General features: G+C 38.9%; 1 protein-coding gene and 1 pseudogene across 2 annotated transcripts in view; one reads left to right on the forward strand and one right to left on the reverse strand.

Annotated features, from left to right (window-relative positions):
• Nucleotides 1–4,595: 4,595 nt before the first annotated feature.
• Nucleotides 4,596–8,090, reverse strand: LOC138022258 (glutathione peroxidase 1-like; annotated as a pseudogene).
• A 42-nt stretch (nucleotides 8,091–8,132) lies between these two features.
• LOC138022252 (uncharacterized) overlaps nucleotides 8,133–26,922 on the forward strand; it is a 58,504-nt gene continuing 39,714 nt past the window's right edge. The window contains exons 1-14 of one of the 2 annotated variants that reach the window (XM_068869336.1): nucleotides 8,133–8,727; nucleotides 11,149–11,213; nucleotides 12,780–13,018; nucleotides 13,481–13,532; nucleotides 14,500–14,591; nucleotides 14,708–14,857; nucleotides 15,204–15,296; nucleotides 15,464–15,556; nucleotides 15,888–16,008; nucleotides 20,170–20,460; nucleotides 20,659–20,763; nucleotides 21,231–21,420; nucleotides 23,447–23,497; nucleotides 24,064–24,175. In XM_068869336.1, coding sequence (XP_068725437.1) covers nucleotides 8,291–8,727; nucleotides 11,149–11,213; nucleotides 12,780–13,018; nucleotides 13,481–13,532; nucleotides 14,500–14,591; nucleotides 14,708–14,857; nucleotides 15,204–15,296; nucleotides 15,464–15,556; nucleotides 15,888–16,008; nucleotides 20,170–20,460; nucleotides 20,659–20,763; nucleotides 21,231–21,420; nucleotides 23,447–23,497; nucleotides 24,064–24,175 — 2,091 coding nt within the window. In that variant the 5' untranslated portion in view covers nucleotides 8,133–8,290. The remainder of the gene's footprint in view (nucleotides 8,728–11,148; nucleotides 11,214–12,779; nucleotides 13,019–13,480; nucleotides 13,533–14,499; nucleotides 14,592–14,707; nucleotides 14,858–15,203; nucleotides 15,297–15,463; nucleotides 15,557–15,887; nucleotides 16,009–20,169; nucleotides 20,461–20,658; nucleotides 20,764–21,230; nucleotides 21,421–23,446; nucleotides 23,498–24,063; nucleotides 24,176–26,922) is intronic. The other variant, XM_068869337.1, reaches the window with a different exon arrangement.

Consider the following 26,922-nt stretch of genomic DNA (forward strand, 5'->3'; position numbering starts at 1 on the left):
CTGAATTTTTTTTCCGGCTAAAGCTGTTTTCTCAGCCTACCGTCGAACTACCGAAGAAGAATCTCAACGAAGTTCTAGCACCTCCTAAATTTCGACCAAGCTCTGCTGCAAGTCAGACGATCGATAGGCTCCGATGGAATGTGTTACGTTTAACTTGTTACAAAAATTTTGTCACTTGCTTTTTCTTATACAACTGTTACCTTGCTTATAATTTAAAGCTTTTTGCATTTCTTAATTAAGTTGCTTATAAAAGCCAGTACCTAAGTTACACACAACCACTGTAAATAGTTTTTAGTTTTTTACGAATGTTTGAATAAGGTTGAACAGCCGAAACGTCCGTTAAATCGAGTCGGACCAGTAAGAAGTTCACGCCACTGTTTTTCATTTAGTATTTATCAATAAATTTACGTGGTGGTACAGTATCTTTTAAATCCTTCTGCTGCGAGTTTATTGTTTGCGTAAACCTTTTGGTTCAAGTGTTTGGCCATTGTCGATTAGAAACGTTTCTCGGGCTTTGCGTATGGGGTCACGAGATGTGTGGATGAGTTCCATGTCGTGAGGCGTGTGGTTATTGCTTGTGAAATGATCAGAAATAGTTGTTTGTCTTGAAGAAGAAGTGGGTCTGTCAACGGGACGTCGGTGTTCGTAGAACGGTCTTTAAGTCTCCGTTTTGTCTCTCCTATGTATTGTTTGTTGCAGTGTCTACATTGTATCAAGTAAATAAGATTTTTTGAGTTACAGTCAATGTAGCGTGAGAAAGAACGAAGGTCAGGGTTATATATTGGTGAAAACAAAACGGCCACGACTCTATGTGTTTGTGGAATTGGCACTAGGCTTAAGAGCTGTATTGCGTTTTACGGCGTGAACACGTCGTATTTCTTGTTTGAGGAAATTCTTTAAAAAAAAAAAAAAAACACAATAAAAGGGGGTAATCAAGCCTCACATGCTTTGTTTGTCAACACCCGCTTGGTAACGGCACAGTTTGGGACTCCATCACCATTCATCAAAAACGTGAAAAGAAGATCACAGAGAAGCTTTCAACAACCAAATAAAAAAAGAAATCAAGTAAAAAAAAAAAGATGAGATATCATTTCGTCACGAAGATTTCCTAATGGTCTCCCATCCATGTACCAACCCTATCCGATAGCGCTTACACAAAAACGACAACAAATTTGGATAACACAATAATAAGTAAAAGAAAATTAATTTTGCAAAAATAATTACTACACAATCCCAGCCTACTGCACTACCTACCATGTACGCAATGCGTACCTTTTTTTTATGGAAAGAGAGGTCCAAGTAACTAAGCCTTTTTTGGTGCGTTTTCTAAAGGCAGCGACCGAAATTCCAACGACAGAAACTCTGAGAAACAGAGTTATGACAATAAGTTTCTGTTAAACAGCACTGTTATGACTACTGTTGTTGTGTTTGTTTCTTCTTGACCAATTTGATGATTTTCTCACTCATCGCTATCACTTTTCTAGGCATACCTATTTTTGGAAGAATCCGCTGGTCACATTCACATCAGAATAGCTCAAGTAAAGAAACTTACAACGGTTGGTCAGGAAACAAGGATTTAGTCATCTCTCTCGCAAGGGATGTAATCTGTCAAATATAAAAAAAGACCTTTGCTTGACCTTTTTCATTAACTCGGTATTGTGTTAGTTCATGCTATGCCCATATTTTAACACTACACATGCTAAATCGATTTGTATTCAACTCAAAGTCGCAAAATCATGAACAGGTGTAATAAATAGTGACTAACTTTGTCTTGTATATACCTACCGAATTCGAGGTCCGCACTCTTATTAAGGGCACGATTACATGTCGAATTTCAGCCCGGGTTCTGAAAGAAATCCTCTTGAAATGAAAGTGGCGATTTCAGCCCGGGCTGAAAATCCTAGCCCGGTTTCTGAAACCGGGTTACGATTTTCTGAAAAATCCGCAAAAAGTCCATGTAATCAAAATGGAATTTCAGCCCCGGCTGTCGCCCCGGCTGGCTGATAAAAGGAAAGTGAGCATGCGCATCGACTGTGTTTTCCCATCTCAGTAAATTTGCGTTTTTTGTGCCCGGGCTGAAATTTATCATGTAATCGCAACACAATTTCAGCCCGGTGAGTGGAGCGAAATTTCAGCCCGGACTGAAACTCGCAACGTATTCAAGCCCTAAGTTATGGATCCTCGTCTTTTCCCGTTGATTTATCGGAAAAAAACGAGAGTGCGGACCGAGAAAACAAAGTAAGATAATTTTTACCAAGTCTTGCCATCTCAAACATTTTCTTTATTTTATGCAAAACTATTCAATAAGAGTATGAAGTTACTTTTCTCACCTTCCATTCATTTTCTTTGAAACAGATGTTTGACTTACGAGACCTCAGAAGGGGAGGCAGAGCCTGAAGCACGAGCTTGTGAAGCAAATGAGCAAAACCAACAATGGAAACTGAGATCTGACAATACACTGCGTCCAAGAAATGATGAAAATAAATGCCTTTTCCTTATCGAACCCAGGGAAGCCGTGGATGCGAGCAGTTTCAGTAACCAAGGATACAAGGTTCTACCATGTAGCTCTTCCTATCGCAACAAGAAGTTCATATTCGAATATTTGAGCCATCGGATGGAGAATGAGAGACAACTGCACACATTTTTCAAAAAATGACAATTTTGTTCACGAGGAGTGGCAGGGGGAAGATATCTGTTTGGGTTTCAGGGCAGAGCCCAGCGGATCTACAGGAACCAGCTTTACACGTTGGGGTCCTGAACCCTTTCGATGTACTTGTCCTTCTGAGACAAATGATCTCCACTGGTGTGTTGAAGAGAACCCTTCGCCATCTCATAGTAATCAGTACTCCTGGTTTAAATTTGAACCAGTTGAATAAAGTGTTTGTTATACACACAAAATGACTCTTTAATCTGTTATTCGGCATTTTTTCCTTCTGATTAACACTACTGCACCAGAGAGCAATTAGAATAAAATATAAATTGCTCTGGGAAATGACCTGTGTAAGTAAGTAAGTAAGTAATTTTATTTAAACACATATCGCATATGAGCGATAGCTCGTTTAAATGCAAATGTGTCATAAAAAATTACAATGTGATAATTAAGATAATCTTACATGTACAAGTAATGAGTGAAAAATAAGAAATAAGAATTAAATCAACTGAAATGAATAATAACCTATTACAATAATCAATAATTCAATAAAAGAAAGAATTGGTAATTAGACTGTCTATTTACAAAAAATACAGCTGCAGTCATACGATGAAGACAATTGTATGTTTTGTAAGTTCTTCCGAAATGTAGAAAGGGATTCTGACATCCTTATTTTGTCTGGAAGATAGTTCCAATGTTTACTAGCCTGGTACGCGAAAGAATGTGGCACATAAGATGAGGAGGGTCAGGGGATAACAACATTAAGATGGCCCTGTAGGCTGTAAACGTTGCTACGCAGGATAAACCTTTCCCGAATGCAGTTCGGTGCCTGGCCATAAATACTTTTGTATACGAGTGTAAGTGTTCTATGCGTCGGTGTTCCAGGCTTTTAATATGTGCGATGTTAAGTAACTCTTCATAAGCAGTCGATTTAGAGTGATTAAGAAGAATCCTTAAAGCGAATGCGTTGGTTGACTCTAGTTTCGCAGACAGACCTTTACTTAGACCTATGAACAGTGGTGATGCATATTCGAAATGAGGCAGAATAAATGCTTTGTACAATTTAATCATAATATCTATGGGTATAAATTTACGAATGCGACGAAGAATTGAAACTTTTATGTTCACTTTCCGGCAGATGAATTGTCAATGATTACTCCGAGGAGCTTGATCTGTGGAACGTAATCTAGTTCATTACTTTCGATAACAAAGGGCGTTGGTAAAGTTGCTCTGTTGAAGACGATAGATTGAGATTAATCGCCAGGAAGTTCTTATGGAACCAGGAGACGAGTAGACCAAGGTTTTTTTGTAGGTTTATCTGCAAGGTGGATGGACAAAGGCTTGAAGAGTACCCCGTAATGTCATCGGCATAAAATCTTAAGGAGCACGAAATATCTGAAACGTTCGCATCATTCATATATATATTGAAGAGAAGGGGGCCCAAGATTGAACCTTGAGGAACTCCACACTTCATAATTTGCCAATCTCACCAATTACCGTCTATCTTGACATGTTCAGATCAGCATTAGTAAGCGCGCTGGTGGTAATTACCTTTAGTTGTTTAAAGGTAAAGATTGCATGAAGATCAAGCGCCGGTGCATGGAAACTGTTTCTCAGACTAACGCTGCAAAGGGCACCAAGTCTGAGGGAGATCCCTTTTGAAGCAGAGTAGGTGTTTCGTATATTTTTATCCTTGATTGAGTCAGCAAGGACTACGCTGTGTATTTTTAACAGAAGGGTCCAATTACTTCCCAACCGATTGTCCAAGGCTGAAACAGTGACCAAAGGTTTAAGAATGCTGATACTAGTTGGATTACCAACTGTACGTTGTTGATAAGCAGCTAGAAATTGAATAAACCTTCTCTCCAATTTTTAAGTCCTCATTTGCCAACCCCTTTATCACCCTACATGCCAGGCTTTGTGAAAAATTGAGACAACACAGTCAATCATTAAAATATATCTTTACTCATCATTTTTTATACTAAATCAAGGTGCAATCACATACAGGCCTTCGTCCCTCTCCTCAGCTCCTCAATGCAAAGATTGTCTTGAAAACTTCAAGCACACACAAGTAGTTTTATATGTGTGCCATCATATGCACAACCTTAATCTAACAAATTTCCATAAAACCCTCTACACTTCTCTGGTATGTTTACTTGCAAAAGGTAATGATACAAAACATCACTGGTAAAAAGTTATTTTGTACAACTATAGCTACACTGTATCTAATGTCAAGGAATGCTTTTGCGAAGGACATTTAGGGGAGTTTATAACTTTTAGCTTTTAATTATAGCTTACTGGCTGGCACAAGAACAGTCAAGCCATGATAAATCAGTTTTACCACATTTAGACTAGAAGCAAAATATTAAGTAAAAAAAAGTTACCACTATGTGTTAGTTCGCGCTACTTGCAATGTTTACTTGAGCAAAGTTAAAAACTTGTCAGTTTGAGAAAGCCCTGTCATGTGATTCATGCTTGAATTTGATACATCCAACAGGGTATATCTAATCATGTGCATTTGTCAGCACTCAACCTTAATATCCTTAGCAGCATTTACCTTGATGTGCAAACTTTCTAGCGTACGTTCTTTAAGAGTAATTGTTGCAATTACTTTTTAGCCAAGAGTTCATCAATATCAGATTTGATTTTAGAAGTAAGGAAGTGACGACTATAACGCTTAAATGGCACTCCATTAGCATCTATCAGAAACTTCTCAAAATTCCAGGAAACATCAGATCTACGCACTGGACTCCACAATATCGCCTGCGGATCCTTCATCAGAATTTCTCCACCTTCACCAGTAGGATATGGTAATTTCTCTTTCAGGAAGACAAAAAGTGGGTCAGCTTTGGAGCCATTGACTGTTGCTTTGCAGAACATTTCAATCTTTGGTACAAAGCCACCCCCAGGTCGCACATACTTCAGGGAGTTTAGAATCTCTTGGCCATCACCATTCTCCTGGTGGCCAAACTGATTGCAGGGAAATCCCAGAATAACAAGCCCCTTTGCACTGTAATCATCCATGAGCTCATTCATCTGCAAAAAGGGAAACACAAATGTAGAGAGAGTTAAATCAGTCAAACATTGATACTGCTTTCATACCATTTGCATAAATTTGTCTGTCTAGACTGAGTATATGTACTTTTCAGGCTTAACTGCAGTACTGATTTTCCAAGTTATCCACAAAAAAAATATTTGTTTTCATCGATTCTGCCATTTTCCAGATAAAATTAAGAGATACACCATACATTGTAGGATCCCAAGGCAACAAATGCCAGATATTAAGTGCATTGATTGGATTAGAGAGTTGCTTTAACTCATCAGAGAGCTACATGTATCAGATCAAGTCATCTCAGAGATGACTGCAAAAATTAAAATCATGGTATGCAAAACTAAATGACACAAAAAGGAAATTCTGTACTTCACAAAATTAGCTCAAAATCTGTGTTTTGGAAAACTTAAATCTTGATACATGCATGTAGCTGCAAAATATATGGTCAATGTTTTTGAATAAATCAATAATTTCATGTCTATTTGGGAGAATGGAGTCTAATTATCTATGATTTAAGTCCAAAAGCTACACCTCTTTTGTTGAATGTTATGAGATCAAATGGCCCTATTTAAAAAATGCAAATCTGTTGACAGTTCCTTTGAAAGGAAATACAGAATGTCCAAAAATAAGATAAGATCTCATACCAAAGCTGTTTTTTCTGAACTAAGAGGGCACGAGAAAATTCCGATAATGGGATGAGATTGGGAAAGATTTTCCATTTGAGTTTCGAGAGATTCTGCTCATAATTAATTTAATTCTGGATACACCATATGTTTTACAAATTAGAAATGTGCTTTTCACAAAACAGATATTTTCCGTATTTAGATATTCATTTTGTTACATTTTAACAAAAGCCATAATCACATTAAACATTCTTGATATGTGACCAATGTCCCTTCACACACCAGTGAATGGAAATCTGGTTGTAGTAAAAAGTGTACATTATAGAAGTCTAACAATCTTGTCAGAAAGAACAACAAATAACCCTTCTGTCTCTCCAATTTCTCTTACTGTACCTGGGTAAAATCCCTTTTTGTTGTTCCTCAGAGGGATGCAACATTTTCAATCAGCACCACTTTGCCTTTGTATTTAGAGAGGCTGACCATTTCTCCTTTAAGAGTCATCATGCTATAGTCATAAATCGTGCCACTCATTCTGATAAAGTATTTGGAGAAACGTTTCTGAGGGGTAGATAGAGTGTTCAGCACAAGTCTGGAGGCAAGCAGATACAGTATTTCATTAGTCGTGGTGTTAAGATATTTACATGGAAGAAAATGCAAATTAAGTTAAGTGCTGAAGGTGAAAGGATGTAGTATTGTTACACCCAAAGTTTTGTCTTCTGTGTAGAGGGCTGTCCTATGACTTCTCTATCCTTACGTGAGATACCCTAAAACATTTAAGATTTTTATTTTCAAACTAAAACAATCCTTGAAGGATGTATGAATAATGACACAACAAGATTAATGTTATAATTCGATTTGCATTGGAATGTGTAATAAGTTTTGTTGTGTGAACAATTACGCAATGCCACTTGTGATCGCCATTGTTCTCTGAAAGTATCGTTTGGAGAGTGAGACAGATATAATTACAAGGCTATTCATATGCAAACGCCACGATCATGATCAAATAACGGATGCTGCAACTTAGAGTTAATAATTGCAACGAATCAATCTTTTAGTAAAAAAGAGGGGGAAAAAGTGCCTTAAAAACGTAACATTACAGAATATGTGGGGGATTTGTAAACAGGTTGTGCTTGATTTAGTTATTTAAAAATTTACCTTTGACTCTCCTAACAAAAACGATTTGACTTGTGTTAATTTGAGTTAATTTCTGCGAAGAGTGCCCCCAAAATTAGTGCCCCAGCGAGAGCAGAATAAGAACTCATACTGAGTTCCTTATTCAGTTTAGTCCAGTATATGAAATCGAAAGTCTACAACTTATTCAGGAAATTAAACTTAAGTTGCGAGACTTACATTAGAAAAAGTTTCTGTAAAATGACAAACAAATGCAGACTGAAGCGATAATACGCAGACAACTTTTGGGGCTTTTTTGGCGCATTAACTCGGCTGTAACGTGTTACATTAGAATTGTTACCACCGGCTTCCCCTTCTGACCGAACATGCGGAAGTCTTGTTCGATATTGTTCCCCTTCGCTTGACGTCGGTGTTTGCCACGAAAACTTTCCAGTAAAAGGATGCCTAAGCGCCAAACTCTTTACATGGAAAAATAAATCCGTTAATGCTAGATACCTTTCTGTCGGAATATCTTGAAAATTGCGATCCGCCAGTCAGCACCCAACCTCTTTGTTCGAGATCAAATTTCGAAAAGCGTGTGGTTCAAAGATCATTTACCGAGTCCATTACAAGCAATTGTCGGAACAGCTGCCGGAGAGACTCGTTGTAACGAGATCATCTAATCACGTGGCAAAATAAATCTTCGCCAAGTACGAAAAATGGCGGCATTGTGCAGTGTATTTTGACTTAAAACTCGTTACAAAAACATTGAGGCAGCTGGTAAAGTGGTACTGAAAACTCAACCGATCCAACAACAATGAGAGGCAAGCCTGCAAGTCTTCAAATAATTTTATAATGAGCAATATCGGAAACCCATCGCCGAAGTTTGATTTTCGTCTGTCGAGATTGCAAAATGCTTCTTGCGCTGAGGAAGAAATCCTTTCCTTGCAAAAGTTAAGAGAATCGTTGACATCCCTTGAGAATGAAAATACTTTAAGGGAATATGATTGTGAAACAGATTGGCTTCGGAAAGGTTTGGAGGAAATTGCGAATCCTTTTCCGACAAAATCACCTGAAAATTGTGTGCTTGTACAAGAAGATTTGGACGAGTTTACTTTCTATCTCTTCGAGCGTCGATTTGGGTGGTCAGAGTTTACTGCCAACATAGACGATGGCGAGCCTGTGGCACAAGAACATTTAGACCGCGGAGGGTTGTCTGGATCTGTTCGCATCCAGGACGAATCCAAGTTCAAAGGAAAATTAAACGAACTACTTGATGAATTTCTTAAATGGTGAGCGAGTGCTATGACTTTGTAAGCTTATTGTGCATGCATACTCCAAAAAAAAAAAGCTCAATTCATGTGTCAATAGAAACTTCCCTTAATGATTTGAGCAGCAAGCTGTTCCAGGGCAGTGAGCCACTGTATATGGAACAGCACTGTAGGTAAAGGGGTTTAGTTTTTAAAGAAACTGTGATGCTGCGTAGATGGGGATGTGAAATACAGAAATGGATTTTTCAACTTAGTTGATATTTTAAATTGACCACCATAAAGAAATTTGAATGGTGACGTTTTGAGCACTTTGCCCTTTGTCAGAGCGAACTATGGAATTATCGGTCATAACCATTGTACAATCCCACTGAACAACAACATAATGCATCATACAACCCGTAATTTCAAAATTCGCGCCAACAAAGGGCTAGCACACACTCAAATTTCTGTACTGGAGGTAGCCTAACATTGGAGGTTTCTCCACAAAAGCCCTGGCAATCTCTGATAAAACTCAAGACTACATGTAAAGTACATGTATTTCAAAATCAAGAGCTTGCATCGTTGCAACTATAATTTAACATCTTGAGTAAGAAAAGTGAACAGCTATGCTCACAAAGGATAGAAGGGAAACCTATGATTGAATCCATTCAACCTGTCAGTTCATGGATTTCTATAGACATATTTCAAACTTACAATAACACTGACTTTTCATTATCATGGCCTTGAAAAAAAATGTTTAACCCTTTGGCGTCCAAACCAGGCTAAACCGGCCAATCTTAGTATTTTACACTGTCTAACGCCAGACGATTGTACTCGTCAATGGGGAACCCCCAGGAGTCAATGGGTTAAATGTTACAGCTATCTTTATAGAATTATGAAAGGTGAGTCTTTGTGACATGGTAACACCTTGTTAATGGCCCTTCATTCAATTTAAAACTATCTAGAAAATAATAAACTACAGATCATTGTGTAGTGCCCAGGGTGAGAAGACTTTGACACATCATTAATAACAAGGCCATAATGTGGAGGTTGACCTGTAAAGGACCCTGTGCACGCTAATTATTGTTCTATTGTTGATCCTCCATGGGCTTTGTCTGTAAGCAAATAAAGAAGCAAGTGAATGAAATAAATAGTTTGTGTCCTAGCTGGCTACATGACTGTATATTTTAAAAACGAATATTTTTTTGTTTTTATTAAAAATTTTTTTAATTTAGTATATACAGCACAAGTGCTCATTCTGATTGGCTAGCTCAGAGGTGAATATAGAGGTTTCATTAGAAGCTGGCAAACGTGATTCTCATCATTTCACTTCGATCCATGTTAAATTATTTTAATTCAATAAAACAACTAGAATAACAAGAAACCTTTTGCTGTATGTTCTGCTCTTTTTTGAACATTGGATATTTTTATGAATTCCTTGGTATTTGCTAACGTGATCTTTGCATTCTGCCAAAGTGGGAGAATAGAGGAGAAGGACTGGTGCCAAATGTTGCCTGGATCACATCTGTAACATTCATGTTACAAATTGGAAATTCAGTAACCAGATATTGTGAATTCATGTTTATCCTGTGAGGGATTTTTGGATTACGGTGGATTTCCTTCACCTTATGTCCTTTTGCTTGATGTTTTGAAAGTGCATCATTTGTTATCTTAACCATCCGGAGTCTTTGTCTAAACGACATGTTACCACATTCACTACATCATTCTGGTTTTCCACGTGCTGTTTATTCAAAATGGAAGACACAAATAGAAAGTGCACAGCTGGAGGGGATATAAAATTTTGTTGTTTTCAACAAGAGATTGAGAGTGCAAAAAAATTGTCCTCTAACTTGGCCATGTGCAGCTTCCTGTTTAGTAAATATTTGTGACTGATGTTGATGCCCAGATTGCTGGAAATGTCATTTCTGAGCTCCTAGATTTCAACATTTTCTGGGGGAGCATGTCCCCAGACCTCCCAAGGGAAAAGGGGCCTTACATCCTCTTTCTTGCCACAGCTGCTTCACAAAACCAGCCGTTTACTAAAAAACTTATTGAAACCCCGGTGAATAGCAAGTACCATTCACCTCTGAGCAAACAGAGGTTTGTTTCAGTTTGATTGCTGAGGATCAGATTTTATTGATAAAGTTGGCTGATTATTCATCTTTAAAAATTCACCTCATTGTCAGTGAAAGTGGTGGATATTTACCTCGTCCATTCATGACTCAGTGCAGTAGATATCCACCACTATTCACCTCCACTTCAATGAATAATAATAATTATTGTTAACTCATTGACTCCCAGGGGTTCCCCATTGATAAGTAAAATCGTCTGGCGTTAGACAGAGTAAAATACTATGTCTGGCCGGTTTAGGCTGGTTTAAGATGGACGTCAAAGGGTTAAATATTAAGATACAGATAAATACAATACAGTTGTCATTGCATTTACAGAAATTGTTTGTTTTAGGTATCTCTCTCAAGGCAAGCTTTCTGTTTCCTTACTTAAGAGCTTTAAGTTTGCAGCTTTAAAAGGTAAGAATATGGTGCTGGTATATAACAGCTTGTAGTTTTTACCAAGAAATACAGGCAAAAAGAAAAGAAATAATGCATCTTAGTGAAAAGATAAAGTCAAAAGTCTTGCTGTAAGTAAACAACTGATACATGTATGGCAAAGCTTGTCAGGTCATGCTATGCTGAAGAGGAAATGTGAATGAAGGAAATATGCAACTCCCTTGTTCCACATTGCATGGGGTCTCGTGGGCGTTACTAAACACAGGAACGGAACGCAATATACCGGAATAAACCGGAATATGCCGGAATGAGGCGGAATGACAGTGGAACGAAACGAAATGAACAAGAATGGTGCCGGAATACACCGGAACGAGCTGGAATGACACCCAAATAAAGCGGAATATACCGGAATGAACCTGAAAATGCCAGAATTTGGTGTTTTAGTTAGCGCCGACCGATTTTCGGTTGTTTCAGTCAGTTTTTGTTATGTCACGTGATTCCCTAAGGGAATTGCATGTGTTTTTGCCTTTTCTAACATTTGGAACACTTTGATCACGAGAAACATTTGACAGGTATATCCGTTGCTAAATGAATAATTATTTCTTGGGGAAGTAACATTTTTTTCGTGAAAAAGTACAGTAGCAAGAGAACATAATGTTATTCTAATTGTTTTTGTCTATGGATCTCGGAGGCGGCTTTCACTGTGCGAGTCAGAAAACCCGTGAACATTTTTATTTCATTCTGACAGGTCAATTGTGTATTGACCAATCACAATCAAGTTCAGCGAACCACAAACTAATTACCGTTGCTACTTGCCTGCTTCCCACAACTCACACGTGATGGAGATATGCGGAAATAGATTCGCAAAAACGGCTGGAAGACTCTAGACTTTTTCTCTTCCTGATTGTTGGCAATAATGCCATTGAACCTGAACGCAGTGTTTCCTTGTTTGATGAAAGAAGTCAGAGGCACAGAAAAAAGATCGATCGTTGATAATATATTTACATGAAGAATTGTGAGGACATATCGTGACTCGTTCCAAGCCTTATTACTTCCCCTTAATGTAATTTCTTTTTTGTCAGTCTCTCTATTCTGCAACATTTATTCATTCACAGTCTAGAATGATAAAAATTCCTTTTTGTTCCTTGTCATTCCGATCCATGCTAATCAGCTTGATTCTGATGTCCTTCTGGTTTATTCTGCCTTAATCTGTTGTCATTCCGCCTCGTTCCGGTGTTATTCGTTTTATTCCAGAGTCATTCCGCCTTGTTCCGGCATATTCCGGTTTATTCTGGTATATTCCGCTTTATTTGTGTGTCATTCCGCCTCATTCCGGCATATTCTGGTACCATTCTTGTTCATTCCGTCTCATTCTGGTGTCATTCCGCCTCATTCCGGCATATTCTGGTATATTCTGTTCTGTTCCTGTGTTTAGTAACACCCGGGGTCTAGTCTGTGTTTGTTGTTGGATAGGCTGACTTCACTCTAAGACTTGTAAATACAGCTATGTAATCATAACTTATGTTGACCCATACTGGTAATAATAATTATTAAGAAGAAAATGAAATTTAATGCCCCTTTTTTCAGCTCACAACATGCCAGTGGTTAGGAACCAAACGTTTGTGCATGTTATGGATTGGCTGAAGCGTGCTAGTTCAGTTGATGGAATCAATGGCAAAGTATTTCCTTTAGTGGTGGATGTGGTGTTGGCAGGCATAACAGACATTTGGTCAGCTATTAGAAACGCATGTGTAGCCAAATTGTCAAAATTTTTGGAAACCTTCACACTTCACCAATTGGAGGAATTTTACAATAACTTAGTCCAGGTAATCTTACTGCCCTTTTATTTTGCATGGTGTATATGGTCACAAATTCTTGATTACTTGTTGAGAGCAACCAGAAAATAATGTGGTATTCTCTTCTTTACATATCATTTTTCTCACTTCTAGAAAAATAAATACAGTGTATTACTACCCCGGTAGTTAATTCCTTCCTTGGTACGGTGTTTGTCTCTTCCAGCCTTTTTTTTTTTAATTTTCCGGTCACTATACATACTGGTACTGTTGTAGCCCATACAGGTTATTACTGTCCCCCCAAAAGCTATTTAACTAGAACATTCCTTTAAGAAATATCTGACATTGTAATTGTGGGACAGTGAATTCAACTGTAGTAATTGTTCAATGTGAAAACTATATTGTTGTACACGTGTACACTGTTTACTCTATAGAAATGTAGGTCTTTGTGTCAGTTGCCCACTAAAGCTGTGCATAATAATTGATGTATTGCAGCTGTGTTTGGGAAAAGAAACATCTTGGCAAGCCAAAGAGGGTGCTGTGATGTGTAAGTTTTATTGTAGTATATATTAATGTGTGTGCAAGTTGCAAAAATAACTTTCATGAAATCCAATTCCACTGTGCCTCTTTTCACTAATTAACAATATTACATTATGAGCTCGAGATTTCTATGAGGTGATAGTTGATGAGGCCGAAGGCAGAATTCCGTTATCGTGCCCGAACTGACAGGTAGAGGCCGCTTTTTGTAGACGATTGACATAGCTATCCACAGTTTCACCTGAGTTTTGTTGGCACTTGTTGAAAAGATATCGCTCATATATGACGTTTCGTTTCGGCTTAAAGTAGGCTTCTAATGCCTTAATACACTTGTCTATGTCTTGTTGTTCTTCCGTAGTGAGTTTAAGGTTAAGAAAAATCTGTAAACATTCCTTGCCCATAGCAGAGCGAAAAGTGGCGAGCCGAATCTTTTGTTCTTGTTTGTCGAGACCTGTGGCGACGTCATAGTCTGACCATTGTTGCTTGAAAAACTCCCAATTGTTTACAAATTAAAGTCTCCCTTGACCGTCATCGGGGAGGGAATGGGAAATTATGATGTGAATGAGATCGATCGCATGGCGCTGCCCGTTGACGCGCTTTCTTCTGGCGGTGGCATATCTTGTTTTGAAGTTGTGCATCTTCGATGAGCTGTGCTATATTGATGAGGTTATACGCTGTATGAAGGCATTTGTTTTTTTTTTTTTGTGGTTTTTTCTTGCTGTGGATTTTCTTGATCCCACTTCTGACACCATGATGTAAGTTCAGAGAAATGTATACGTGATCTCGTGTAGGTTAAAATGCCAATTTAATAAGACTCAATTAAGCCTTATAAGTACATGTGTCACGCAGTAGTACTTGCCCGACATTCAAATCGATTAATTGAAAACAAAACAAACTAGCTCATATTGTAACATACTAAACTAAACTATACTACACTATACTATACTATGCTATAATATACTATACTGCTTAACTAGGCATGGCTGCTGTAGTGTGTCAGTTTTTATGGAGTGGAATTGTAGGTGGTGAGAAGAAAAACAACTCAGAAGAACCACAATACATGCTTAAGGTCAGTTTGTGTGATTGTCTTTTGAGGGCTATTTTGATTAACAAGGTGTCACCTATAAGTATATAAAGGAATACATGTGGTTGCATCCACATGATTTTACCATCCTTCTATTTCAGTTTGGTCCCAATGCATTAACAGCTTTGCCAGAGTTCATCATGGCATCAGTCCATTCAGTGCTCTTCTCTCTTCTCCATCATCCTCAGCTCAGCATAAGGGAACATGCTACAAAAGCAATGTCTGCTATTTTGTCCAGGTGTGAATTTGAGGTACATGTAAGTAACATTTCTAAGCAGGTACATACATAAGTTTGTTGGTGAGCTAGGAACTCTTTTCCCGGCCGAGGAGACTCGACTTGATGAGGGACTCTCAAAATACATGCATCCTACAACAAAATACACACAAAATTTCACAGCAAAAACGGCTTGCATGGTATTAACAAAACTAAATAAATGCACTCCTGCCAACATGTAAGCTGATGTTGTATTGGACATACATGTATCACAGTCTGCGATGCATGTGTTGGCCTCAGAGCATAAGGTGTATTATTTTAAGTGTAATCTTTTTCAACCTGTTCTAAGACAGTGTCACGCTAAATTTGTTTATTCATATTAGGTTGCACTGCTGTCCTTTGAAGAGGTTATAAACAGGCTCTGCCATGGAACGCAAGGCAACAATCATCATGGTCAGATGAAAAGATTTGATGAGGTACACATACATTTATTTACCGTACATGGCAAAGGTTTCATTGAATTTAAAGTGTCTTTTTTTTTCGGCAGCGACTTTTACAAAATGATTAATTTGTTAAGAACTGTGATTGTTTTACATGTAGCATGTACACCTTTGTGTAAAAATTATTTTTTTCCTTTTTTCAGCTCCCTCATCATGCTGTATCCCGGCAACACTTCAAGTTTCTTAAAGCTCATGAAGCTGAGGGCTTGTTGGGTGTCTGTATATTTCTGATTAAGGTAGGCATTCATTTGGAAAGAAATCTTGTGAAGTCTGTAATTTTTCTGTTATACTTCACTGGTTTTGAGCGGTGAAATAGTGTTTATCTTTGTTTTTCATGCTGTGCAGTCAGTAATGCCATTTTCCCAGCATTACATAATATTATCAGACTTTTACAAGCTGTCTTGCTTTCTAGTGAAAATAGCCTTTTACAGAGCCTCCCCAGTGCCTTTTCCCCCTGCTGGATTGCTCCCCAATTTTATGGCTCCAACTTTCAGGCAAGCACATCAGTCTGTTGGTGTGGATTTAACATTAATAGTGGCAATAAACATGAATTCTTGTCATTTATAGCACATTCCTCCTGGATATCTACTGCCAAAATGGCCCCTTTACTTCTCCACGCTAAATCTTTACTTGATGCACCCTGCTTCAACCGTGCGCCAAGCAACAAGTGTAGCCTTCAAATACTTAGGTGAGTTGTAAAAAAAAAAAAAGAATACTGTGTTTCACTCTGTTGATACTGGTATCCAGATGAGAAGATGATTTTGACTGACAGTAGTCTCTCTCAATGAAGATATAATAAACATTTATTGCACTGAGTGCATTGTTGGTGACAATAAAGCATGTGGGGTTGTAGGCTTTTTTTAATAACATGAAAGAAGGCGAGTGCTTCTCGTTCTTCTCAATTGTTCCTAAAAAGCCCATGAAGTGCTTATATAAGTCAAGTGGTGAAGAAATTCAGGCAAAATCACTAGTAAGTCTTGTTTGTGAACAAATTTTATTAATAAATCAACCGCCAGTACTGGTCAGTGGCACTAGGACTTTGGATGCGTTTTTGATCCACCATATTGTTATTGTCACTCAGCTGTTAGTTATACTCCAGGGCCCTGTTGTTCGAAAGCTGATTAACTTAATCCAGGATTAGCGTAAACTTTTGTTTCATGTTTTCAACTTTTTGGTGAAAGTTTCTTTGCTTATTTCTGTTTTTCAAGATTGACGTCTTCTATTAAATGTAAAGTTTTGCAGAATATCAGCTTTGGACAGCATTTGGGAGTAGAGAAAGAAACTCCTTGGTTAATTCTTAATCTGGCATTAGCGTTAATCGGCTTTTGAACAACCAGGCCCAGTTTGATTAAAAGATTTTCACGAATCGATCTTGCCTTGAGTGTTGCCCTATCTCCTCGACTGTTGTGGTGGCATTCAACCCAAGCTTCATTTTTTTGCCATAGAAAGCCACTTTTAAGCCTTGACCACAGAAACCAAACCAGTGCATCCTTTGGTGTACATCTTGAGTTATACCTGTCCGAGGTGGAAACTATGAACAGCTTTGAGAACTGAAAGCAAATCTACCATACACATTATCCTTAGACAGCAACTTTGCCCCCTTCCTAGCCAATGGCATATTACATGGTTTAAAAAGATGATTCTGGCGACTCTGTACCACTCACTCGTCGCCTTACCGCATGGCAAAAAGTCAACTTTCTCAGGGTCAATTCACGGTTTTCTGTCCCATCATTTCGCAAAGCGGTGAAGAACTCAACCTCACTCTAGTTCTTGTGGCAAACTATTCGACAACATTTTGGATTCCAGATCACCGGTGCACAATTTATTGACTTTTCTGACATACACCTTGGAGTGGATGAGCGCCCTGAGGACCTATACCAATGACTCATGGCTTTTGTGGAAGATTCCTTGCTATGCACTAATGGCTTCTCTCACCATGGTGAACATGTTCCAGAGGATTAGGAACTAACTCCTACTCTAGAAAACTTTGTTGTTCTTACTTGGTTGACACTCATTCACGCCAGTCGTCCTGGGTTGGTCAAGCAGCACTACGTCACAGAGATGAGATCTGGCACCCTCGCCTCAATTATACTAGAGATCTCTCAAGCCCTTAGAATCACCCTCTCCTTGAGGAAATCTGCACTTCAGGTTACGCTAAAATTCTGCAAGTTGTGGTTGCCGTCCAGGTGGCAGGAGTGAATCTAAGGTCCACACCAGACAACCCCTTCAGGACAACGTCAGTCCCCTATGCAAGCAAGACGGTCGTTCGCTCTAACACAAACCACTTCCTCAATCAGTGTTCCCTTCTCCTTGACAATGACAGACACTTCATCATGGTAAAATCAAAACAAATCGTTGGCATCCTAGACAATGAACAAGACACAGACTGCGACCTTGATCCTGATCCACTCGTTCCTGACACCACATTGCCAGCCCCTGATGTTGTGGCCTCCTTATATGGTTGTCTTTCATGGTCACCGTTTTGTCTGCATCACCATTAGGGACCTTTAGCAAAGTGACTGTTCAGGGAGGTGATGGCGCCCGGAAGTGAAGTTTTATTGCCGTTTGACGTTGTGGGGATTGGCGCGAAGTCATCTACACTCAGTACCAACCTCAAAAGGCTTGTTTTGGCAGTATAGATATTAGATTTATGTCTTTTATCTGAGTATTTACACTCGTCTGATTTTGGCCCTTTAGTTTTCATGCCTTGTAAAAAAATTATGAGAATACCTTCTTGTGAGTTATTTGAATCACTTTTGGCATAAAACCCATAAATTTAATCATCGTATTTCAAAAACGTTGGAACAAAGAAAGGATTCCCGCTTGTGTCTTGGGAAGCAATACTGGCCAAAAATTTATTTCTTTTAGGTGTTTGATTAGGTTGCTTGGTATTAGTTCCCACTGGGATAATTAGGAATTTATATACCACTCCTTGTGAATATCACACCACTTGACGCCGACCAGTTTACTCGAGGCTGTTTTTTCTTATATTCCTTGACTTGTAACCTGTATTCTTATTGTTCATATCGTTGTTTTTAATAGCATGTGACTTTTTTCTTATATTTCTTGGCTTGTAACCTGTATCCAGTGTGTCCCCGCTAAATTAACTCGACCATTGCTGGCGGCTCCCTCCACTATTTGTTTGTTACTTGTCTCTTCTACTTATAATAGAAATGTTTTCTATTCGGCTGAGCGAAGCGGAAGAGAATAGAAGATGTTTCCTATAAGTCCATTGGTAAGGCAATGAACTGAAATTTTAGTCCATGAACCTGTTTGTGTCCATTATACACACTCCTCTGTCCATTCCCAGGTCTGGAGATTGGTTGGACCATCCCATCTGTGGAACCGAAGCAGTTATTTAGAGGAGATCCTTTCCTTGAGATGGTTTCAGCATACTGTTGAAGAGCAACTAGGCTTAGTACATCTCTAGTCTGTTACGAGATGACAGTGGTTGTCATGAAATAAAGTCCATGACTTCATTTGTAATTAAACTCAAAACAGAAACTGGTCTTGGGAAACATTGAATCATATCGCTGAATCTACATGGATACATGTAACTTGTTCCTCTCAGCAGCACACACAGTCCCTATAAACAATCACAAATGCTTCTCTGTCTGCAACGGAACCCAGCTGGAATCTGGAAAGCATCTGCAATGCAAGGCAGGTCTGCCTTTTCACCTCAAAATTCGGCCTTGCAGTCAACTGAATTCTGTTTTTTAGATCAAAAACAGCATACAATTGATAGTAAAAATCTGGATTTTTTTGGGCAATAACAATTGTATAATGACACAGAAATATTATTGTCTGTATTGCTGTCTGTATAGCTAAGCAAAAGTATCTCCCGACAAGTCTTTAATTTGTGAATAGCATCTCACATACCCACGGCCCGCTCCCGTTCTGGCAATGTAGCTCAGTCGGTAGAGCGGCGGTGATCTAATCCGAAGGTCGTGGGTTCAAATCCCACCCTGGTCAGAGTTTTTCTCTGTCCTTGTGTGGGCCCAATTCCAATACTAGGGTTGATCTCTGATGGAATAATTGGGCATAAAAACGTCACAGTAGTGTTAGGCCTCACTCGAACTTGGAATCATTAACCACAAAATGCTACTGAAGGACAACAGCTAATGATTATCTAAACTAGGCTTGGGCCGAGCCGAATTTGTCCTTGTGAATAACATCTCACATACCCACGGCCTGCTCCCGTTCTGGCCTTGTAGCTCAGTCGGTAGAGCGGCGGTGATCTAATCCGAAGGTCGTGGGTTCAAATCCCACCCTGGTCAGAGTTTTTCTCTGTCCTTGTGTGGGCCCAATTCCAATACTAGGGTTGATCTCTGATGGAATAATTGGGCATAAAAACGTCACAGTAGTGTTAGGCCTCACTCGAACTTGGAATCATTAACAGTTTAGGCAGTGCACGCATAATATTTTTGACAAAGTGAGGGTCAAAATCGAGCCTTCAGTACAAAATCAATGTGTTGTCTAGGAGTGCGATCTAGACTTGGCCTGGGTTTGAAAATTTCTCCAAGCAACGGCTTGCCCATACTCAACAAAGGCTTAACACAAGTTCTGCAGTCCTTTCTTTCTTGTTGAGTTTATATAAGAAAGGCTTTGCTGGCAGGGTGCATGGTCAGTGGAGTGACTGGAAATTTGACTCGTGGAAAGAAACGTTTATTAAAGTAAATAAAGAAAAATCTGAGTTTTGTATTATCATTGACATTTATATTTTTTTGTAATACCATTTTGTCCCAAAAGACTGGTTGACAAACATTTTTCGGACCTCAAAAAACGTGTAGTGTGTGAAATGCTGCTAATTAGACAACTGTCACCTTTGAAGTCTCTTAATATCTTTCAGTTGCCAAAGATAGCAGTAATCCAGTGTTTTTAAAACTGGTTCTGCATGGCCTTGCTGCTGACTGGAAAGTCGACAAAGACTTATTGGTGGCAAACCTAGCATCATTACATCTACATGTAAGTTCAAAGGAACAGCTGGAAACATCTGCACCCAATACTTCAAATGACTCTGAAGAGGATATTTTATCTGGTGCAACTGAAAAGGCAGTTCCCTTTCAGCATACTTCTAGTCCATTGTCAAGTTCTGACAAGTGCTATACATCAGCTGAGTCACTGAGCATGTATGGTCAAGGTAAATGAAATCGCTCACTTTGTGTGATTGTGCAGTTTCCACTCTTTGCATCTATAGCTAGTCGACTAACTATGCTCTTTGGTGTTGCCTTTGTCAAACTCTTATTTTTGGAGACACATGTTTGTCAAATTTCTCATTTTTGGAACCATATGTTTTTAATACTTTCTGAAAGTACTTTGCATTGTCTTGCTTCCAAAGGAAATGAAGTCCATGCTGTATCAGCTGCAAGCAGCAGGGTATCACCAATTCCTACTTACAAGACAGCTAGGACCAGTATCAGACAAGTGTCGAAGCTTCTTGCTGGTAACTTAAAAAAACTGTCAATTAAACATCCCTAAGATCGTGCACTCGTTTTCACTCATGTAAAACATAGAATTAATTTGAATTACTTTTAATTGTTGTAACCACGTATTGTAAAGTTCCAAAATCACGGTATAAAAATATTATTTCTAATCAATACAATGAGACACTGATTGCACCAACTGCATTTAGGATTATAGGTCATTGTGTTGTGTAAACAGATAGGTCAGCTTTAGTCAACAGTTGGGACAGAGTTGGACATTCACAAAGAAAACAACCCATTTTCATTGTTTTCAAGGAGAAAAAATGGAAAGTGTTGGGTCTAGTTTGTTTGACTGCATTGTCTCGTTTTTTGTCTCTCACATTCTTTGCTTCTTAAAAAAATTAATGTATATAAAGTACTTGACTCTTAAATACAATGGTGTGCTTGATTTTTCCAAATATTATTGTATTACATTTTTTTATACAAGGGGGAAAATCCACATCAGCTGATTTCTTGATGTCAGAAAGCTGGGAGTGGAGAGAAGGAAGACTCTTGGCATATGAACTCATCTTAAAATTCCTTATAACGAATCACATCCACTATGTGTTTCCAACGTTTGCACTTCCAGTGTCAAAAGCATCAGCTTCATCGTCAGTTGATGAAAGACTTATGAGTAGGTAAGTAAATAAGTAAATGTTTTAGAGAATCAATGACTGGTTTGTCCTTGTTTTGCATGTATCTTCTTGATGAAAAACAAGGATCATTACTAAATAGCTGACATTAACTTGTGACAGCACAACTTGCCTGATTATTGGGCAAAAAATGTACTTTATTATATAAACACCAATGAAATACCAAGTGAACTTTCGCGCGAAAACATGATACCTTCACACGAGAAGATAACATGTTATTTTGAATTTCACGCATGAAAAGATCACTGTTGCTATGGTTACATATGAAAATCGTGCATTTCGATGCCTTTCGTGAAATAATTTAGTATTTCATTGGTGTTTATAATAATAAATAGAATATAGACCATATTCATAACGGTGGCCAAAAAAATATTCTTTTGTCTTTCTGCTAATCATCTTCACTAGCCTAACTTTGGAGCAAAAATTCTTTTGAATTTGTTCTTGCTTACGAGGCGAGAGAGGATGATTAGCATAAATACAAAAGAATAATTACTTAGCAGCCGTTTATGAATATTGTCTATTACATGGCCACTTGGAGGGGAGGTGCGGTAGCCTCACGGTTAGTGCGCTTGACACCCGATCGAGTGGTCCGAGTTCAGGGCCTGGCCGGGGACATTGTGTTGTGTTCTTGGGCAAGACACTTTACTCTTACGGTGCCTCTCTCCACCCAGGTGTATAAATGGGTACCGGCGTAATGCTGGGGGTAACCCTGCGATGGACTAGCATCCCATCCAGGGGGGAGTACAAATACTCCTAGTCGCTTCATGCTACAGAAACCGGAGATAAGCGCCGGCCTGATGAGCCTTCTGGCTCGTAAGCAGAGACTTTACCTTTTTACATGGCCACTTGGAGATATGAAATTTGTATTTTTTGTGTTGAAAAATATTTCACTTGTTCCCAGGCTGTGCTCACTCGTGAAGTATTTTTCAACACTCTATAAAGAGAAATTTGGCATCTCTGCGCAGCCATGTAATATCCTCTATGTATTTTATGTGACTATGTGCAATGATCCAAGGCGAAGTCAAGTGTGTGCTTTTAAATGACATCTCTGACTCAAATAATTATTGTTAAATTTTGGTAGGTATATGTTTTTTTAAATAGATTTGTAGGAATTTATCCAATCAGGCAGCTGACTTTAAAAAACAAAACTTATTATAAATATTATTATTATATTATCTGGTTGTCCAATGGATTGATCACTTTTTTTAAGTTACAGAAGGTATCCTTAGTTCTCACATACGGCTATTACTGCAAGTGGCTAAGATTTACTATTGTCACAGTTAATTTCATATTAAATAGGAATAAATGACCATAAAAATAAAATTTGTTTGGCTGTCAAAATAAGTCAGTTTTAAGATAATTCCCTTGAAAATGACGTACAATCCAGATTTTTTTTAAACTTGGCACAATTGATATTCATACACAGGACATTAAATAAATGCATTAAAAAGATGGGGTACTGTGTATCTATTACGAGTAAATAAAACCATTAAAAACTGGGGGTCACGGTGTTCGTTTCTTCGCAACACGATGATAAATGGATGGCAAAGGGGAAATTTCGGCTTCAAAATGATCATTTTCCGCGAAAGGACTGGGGCGAGTTCCAATTCAACACCTTCTTAACCGAGAAGAGTTGTCAGCATGATTGCACTAAAAGCTCTTGAACAGCAAAAAGCGGCCATTGTTGCGTGACTCCTCAGATGGCAGGTGTGAAACGCTGCCATTTCTGAAGTGGCATTGTTATGCGCAGTATGAGATGCCTGCTGAAAAACAAGGGAATCACCTTAAGTCAATAGTAATACATAGTACAAATTAGTCAGTTTTAGAGTCTTGATGTAAAATGTTATGACAGTAAAAATAGCCATCATGGAGTATCTTTCCCAAAAGTGCAATTTGCCCAAAAAGTGCACTCTGTTATGTTTCAATATTGTTATTTTGTTTATCTAACCGTCATTCTAACTAATTTAACATAAATGATGCTTTCTTTATGTGCACTTCATGATGCATCAAGTTTGTCAAACACTGATGTTGAAAGTCGGAAAAAAATGGTTGTTAGAGGCAGGTTAGTGTTTAGTTTCACTGATCCACGTCTGTTTGAATTTTGTCCTTAAAGTTGTGCGCCAGTGTCTCATTAAAATCGATCAGCATAAATTGCCTCGGTTGTTCAAAATGTGGATAAATTAATGCTATCCACCGGATAAATCACTAACCAGCGGTGAAACACTGGAAAAACCAATTGAGTTATCCAGTGCATAGTGATTTATCCTGTGGATAGCACTATCTACCCAGGTTTGAAGAACAGGGGCCATGTGTTCACGCCATTTGATCTTGTTTTAAAGGGCACAAGCAGCACATGCTAATGAAGATTGAGAATAAAACTTCTGAAATATTAAATCTTCACATTAAAACATTTTCTGTGAATAAAATGAAGGTCCAAAATGTCTTGGATTAAACCAGTACTTAAGGAATATGACATTGCACATGTAGACTGTGACCATATATATTTTTCACGATCACTAATTATAATTTTAAGGCAGTCATTACATCGTGGAAAATCCTTGTATCGATGGATTTGTCTGAAAGTGCCAAGACGACGTGAATTGTGATTTTTTTATTACTTTTTTCCAGATCGAGGTCAGTTTTCACTGAAACCTCACTTAAGTTAAGTGAGAATAAAAGCAACAGTTTTGGTGTGATCAACTCTACGCCAACCACTCTCCGCACTACTACAACGATAAAGGTATCAAGAGCTGTACACATTCTATTAAATTCTGTTGCCAGTTTACTGACAAAGTTACTGTAATTAAGTAATAAGTCTCGCTAGTTGTTGTTGTCGCAAAGTACAGCAGTGACACAGCTCAACAAGGTCACTCGAACCAAGAGCATACTATGCACCTCTGGTAGCCGCTATACGGTCCATGTATGACCTTGGAGCGCAGCTTACAGCCAGCTGGAATCAGCTGTATGCTGGTTTTTGCTGAGGGAGGAAAATCGGAGAACCCGGAGAAAAACCCTCGGAGCAAAGTAGAAAACGAACACAAACTGAACCCACTTATTGTGTCAGGTCTGGGACTCGAACCTGGGCCACATTGGCGGGAGGCGAGTGCTCTTTCTGCGCCAACCCTGCTTCCAGGGGCTTCCTTAATTGTTAAAAGACATCCATAGGCAAAGAGTGTTTTCCACTAATGGAGCAAGTTGCACTCATTGAGCGTTTTCACTCACCTGACCAGCAGCCATATTGGATTACTGGAACAAAAGAGAGTATTTTCATAAAAATAGAGTTCAATTCCCAGAGGATTAGTTCGGTAAACCATCATGGCCGCCATTTCTTTGCTTTTGAACACCAACATGGCCGTCGGGACATCATGTGAAAACGCTCTATAGCGGAGCTCAGGTGCGGGCTACTACGTGCTGTAAGCCTCGCACAAAACGGGAGCGCACAAAACATCCCGAGCGCCGTCTTAAAGCTTTTATTTAGGCCTAACCAGGTGCGCGAAGCGTGCCGGCGGAGCACCATAAGTAAGATCTTTTGGGAAATCTATGGATGCGAGAAATCTTGGTTGTGACGTCACGTACGTTCGTCCGTACAGACTGACGTCGCGAGCGTTCGCCCGTACAGACTGTCGGGGTGGAGATGGGGAGGTAAGAGAGCATGTGGGGACGGGAGTGTTCGGGCAATTTACCGTGGCGGGAAATCACGTGGCAACGTTGCATTTGGGAACCCGCTTTTTTCTGGCGGGAAATCATTAGTGACAAGCAACGGGATAAAGAACGGGAAAGAGCACAAGCGAAGAGGCGGCGAAATTTGAGATATTTATGCATCAGGCAATTTCAGCAGTACTCATGACAAGGGACAGGGACGGACAACAAGAGCGAACATCACGATCTCTTATGTAGCAGGTATTTCAGAGAAAATCAAGAATGCTTTTAAGGCACACGGCGTCTCTACTTGTTACACCCTTGGAACACCCTGAGACAAAAGCTAGTTCGAGTGAAGGACAGTGTGCCGAAAGCGAAACGGGCTAATATGGTGTATGGAGTAAAGTGTGGGGACAAGGATTGTCAGGAACGCTACGTGGGGGAGAATCAGCAGTCTCTTGGCAATCTCTTATTGCCTGAAGAAGACCGTGAGATATGGCCGCAACGTTGTGTTGCTTATGAAACATTTTCACATTTATTTCCAGATAACGATTTAAATCTGCTCTAGTTAATCAAAGCAAGCACTTTGATGAGTTTCCTAGTCTCATCCGCAAGACTTCAGTTATTGAAAAACTATGCCATGTAAAATTAGCAACATCTTTAATTTTCAGCCTCACAACGCCAAATTATATAAGAACTTTCAGCCTCAATTCCAAAATTTGACGTTTTTATATATAAAAAGGGGTGTATAATTTGCTTTCTGGGGTTAGAGACGGGAACTCCGCTTTTAGGCTTGGCTAAAACTATATATTAGTCTGCATGTACATAACACTTTTTAAAATAAATTAATGTCACAAAATGCAAAATGTTAACAGGGGATTTAGGAAGGGGGTTGGTTGGTTGCATGCTTTTCAAAGAAGCTTTGGAACATGTTTTGTGGTACTAAACTGCAAGAGAAAAATATCATTATGTTTACTGAAGTGCAATTTTGAGGAATTAATGGTGAAGATTGTCTGTGATGTGCACTCTTGTCGCGAAATGCACCTAGTCAGGAGCCCATCTGGAGCGTGCAACTTCCATACAGCGTCTGTGAAACGGCGTTTTTACAAGTAGGTTTATTTTTAGACTAGCCCTTCCCTCGAATTAGGTCGAAAAACAAACGCAGTTCCGGTTCGGTCACCCTATGACGTCAGCTTAATTTCTTGTAATTGGTCATCGGGCTCCTGTGGGAGTCTCATTCGCGGGAAATTCAATCTAAAAATAAATTGGTCTGTGAAAACGCCGTTACACGAACGCAGTAGAGTTGTAGACTCCGGGTCATGGGTTCCTGACCTAGTACAATTAGATGCACCCAACATGAACTGTCCCTTTAATTCTAAGCTTTTCCTACCAATTTCTAACAATAACGTGCCGGTAATTGTTTGTATTCTGAGACATGAGTGATGTTGAAGTTGGGAAGAAGAGCACGGCCACACTTTGTGACGCGTATCAAAATCTGTGTGCATCTAATTATAGGGGCATTTCTGGTGATGTTGGGTGTAGTGGACTATTAAGTTGCACAATCCATTAATTGTATTTAGACAACAGGGCCCGGTTGTTTGAAAGCCGATTAACTTAATCCAGGATTAGTGTAAACTTTTGTTTCATGTTTTCAACTTTTTGGTGAAAATTTCTTTCGTTTACTTTTGTTTTTCAAGATTGACTTCTTCTAATGTAAAGTTTTGCCAAATATCAGCGTTGAACAGCAATTAGGAGAAGAGAAATAAACTCCTTGGTTAATTTTTAATCTGGGATTAGCGTTAATCGGCTTTTGAACAACCGGGCCCAGGATTTCAACGACCATTTTGT

This window comes from Montipora capricornis, chromosome 10 (genome assembly GCF_036669925.1).
Source record: "Montipora capricornis isolate CH-2021 chromosome 10, ASM3666992v2, whole genome shotgun sequence".
Classification (NCBI taxonomy): domain Eukaryota; kingdom Metazoa; phylum Cnidaria; class Anthozoa; order Scleractinia; family Acroporidae; genus Montipora; species Montipora capricornis.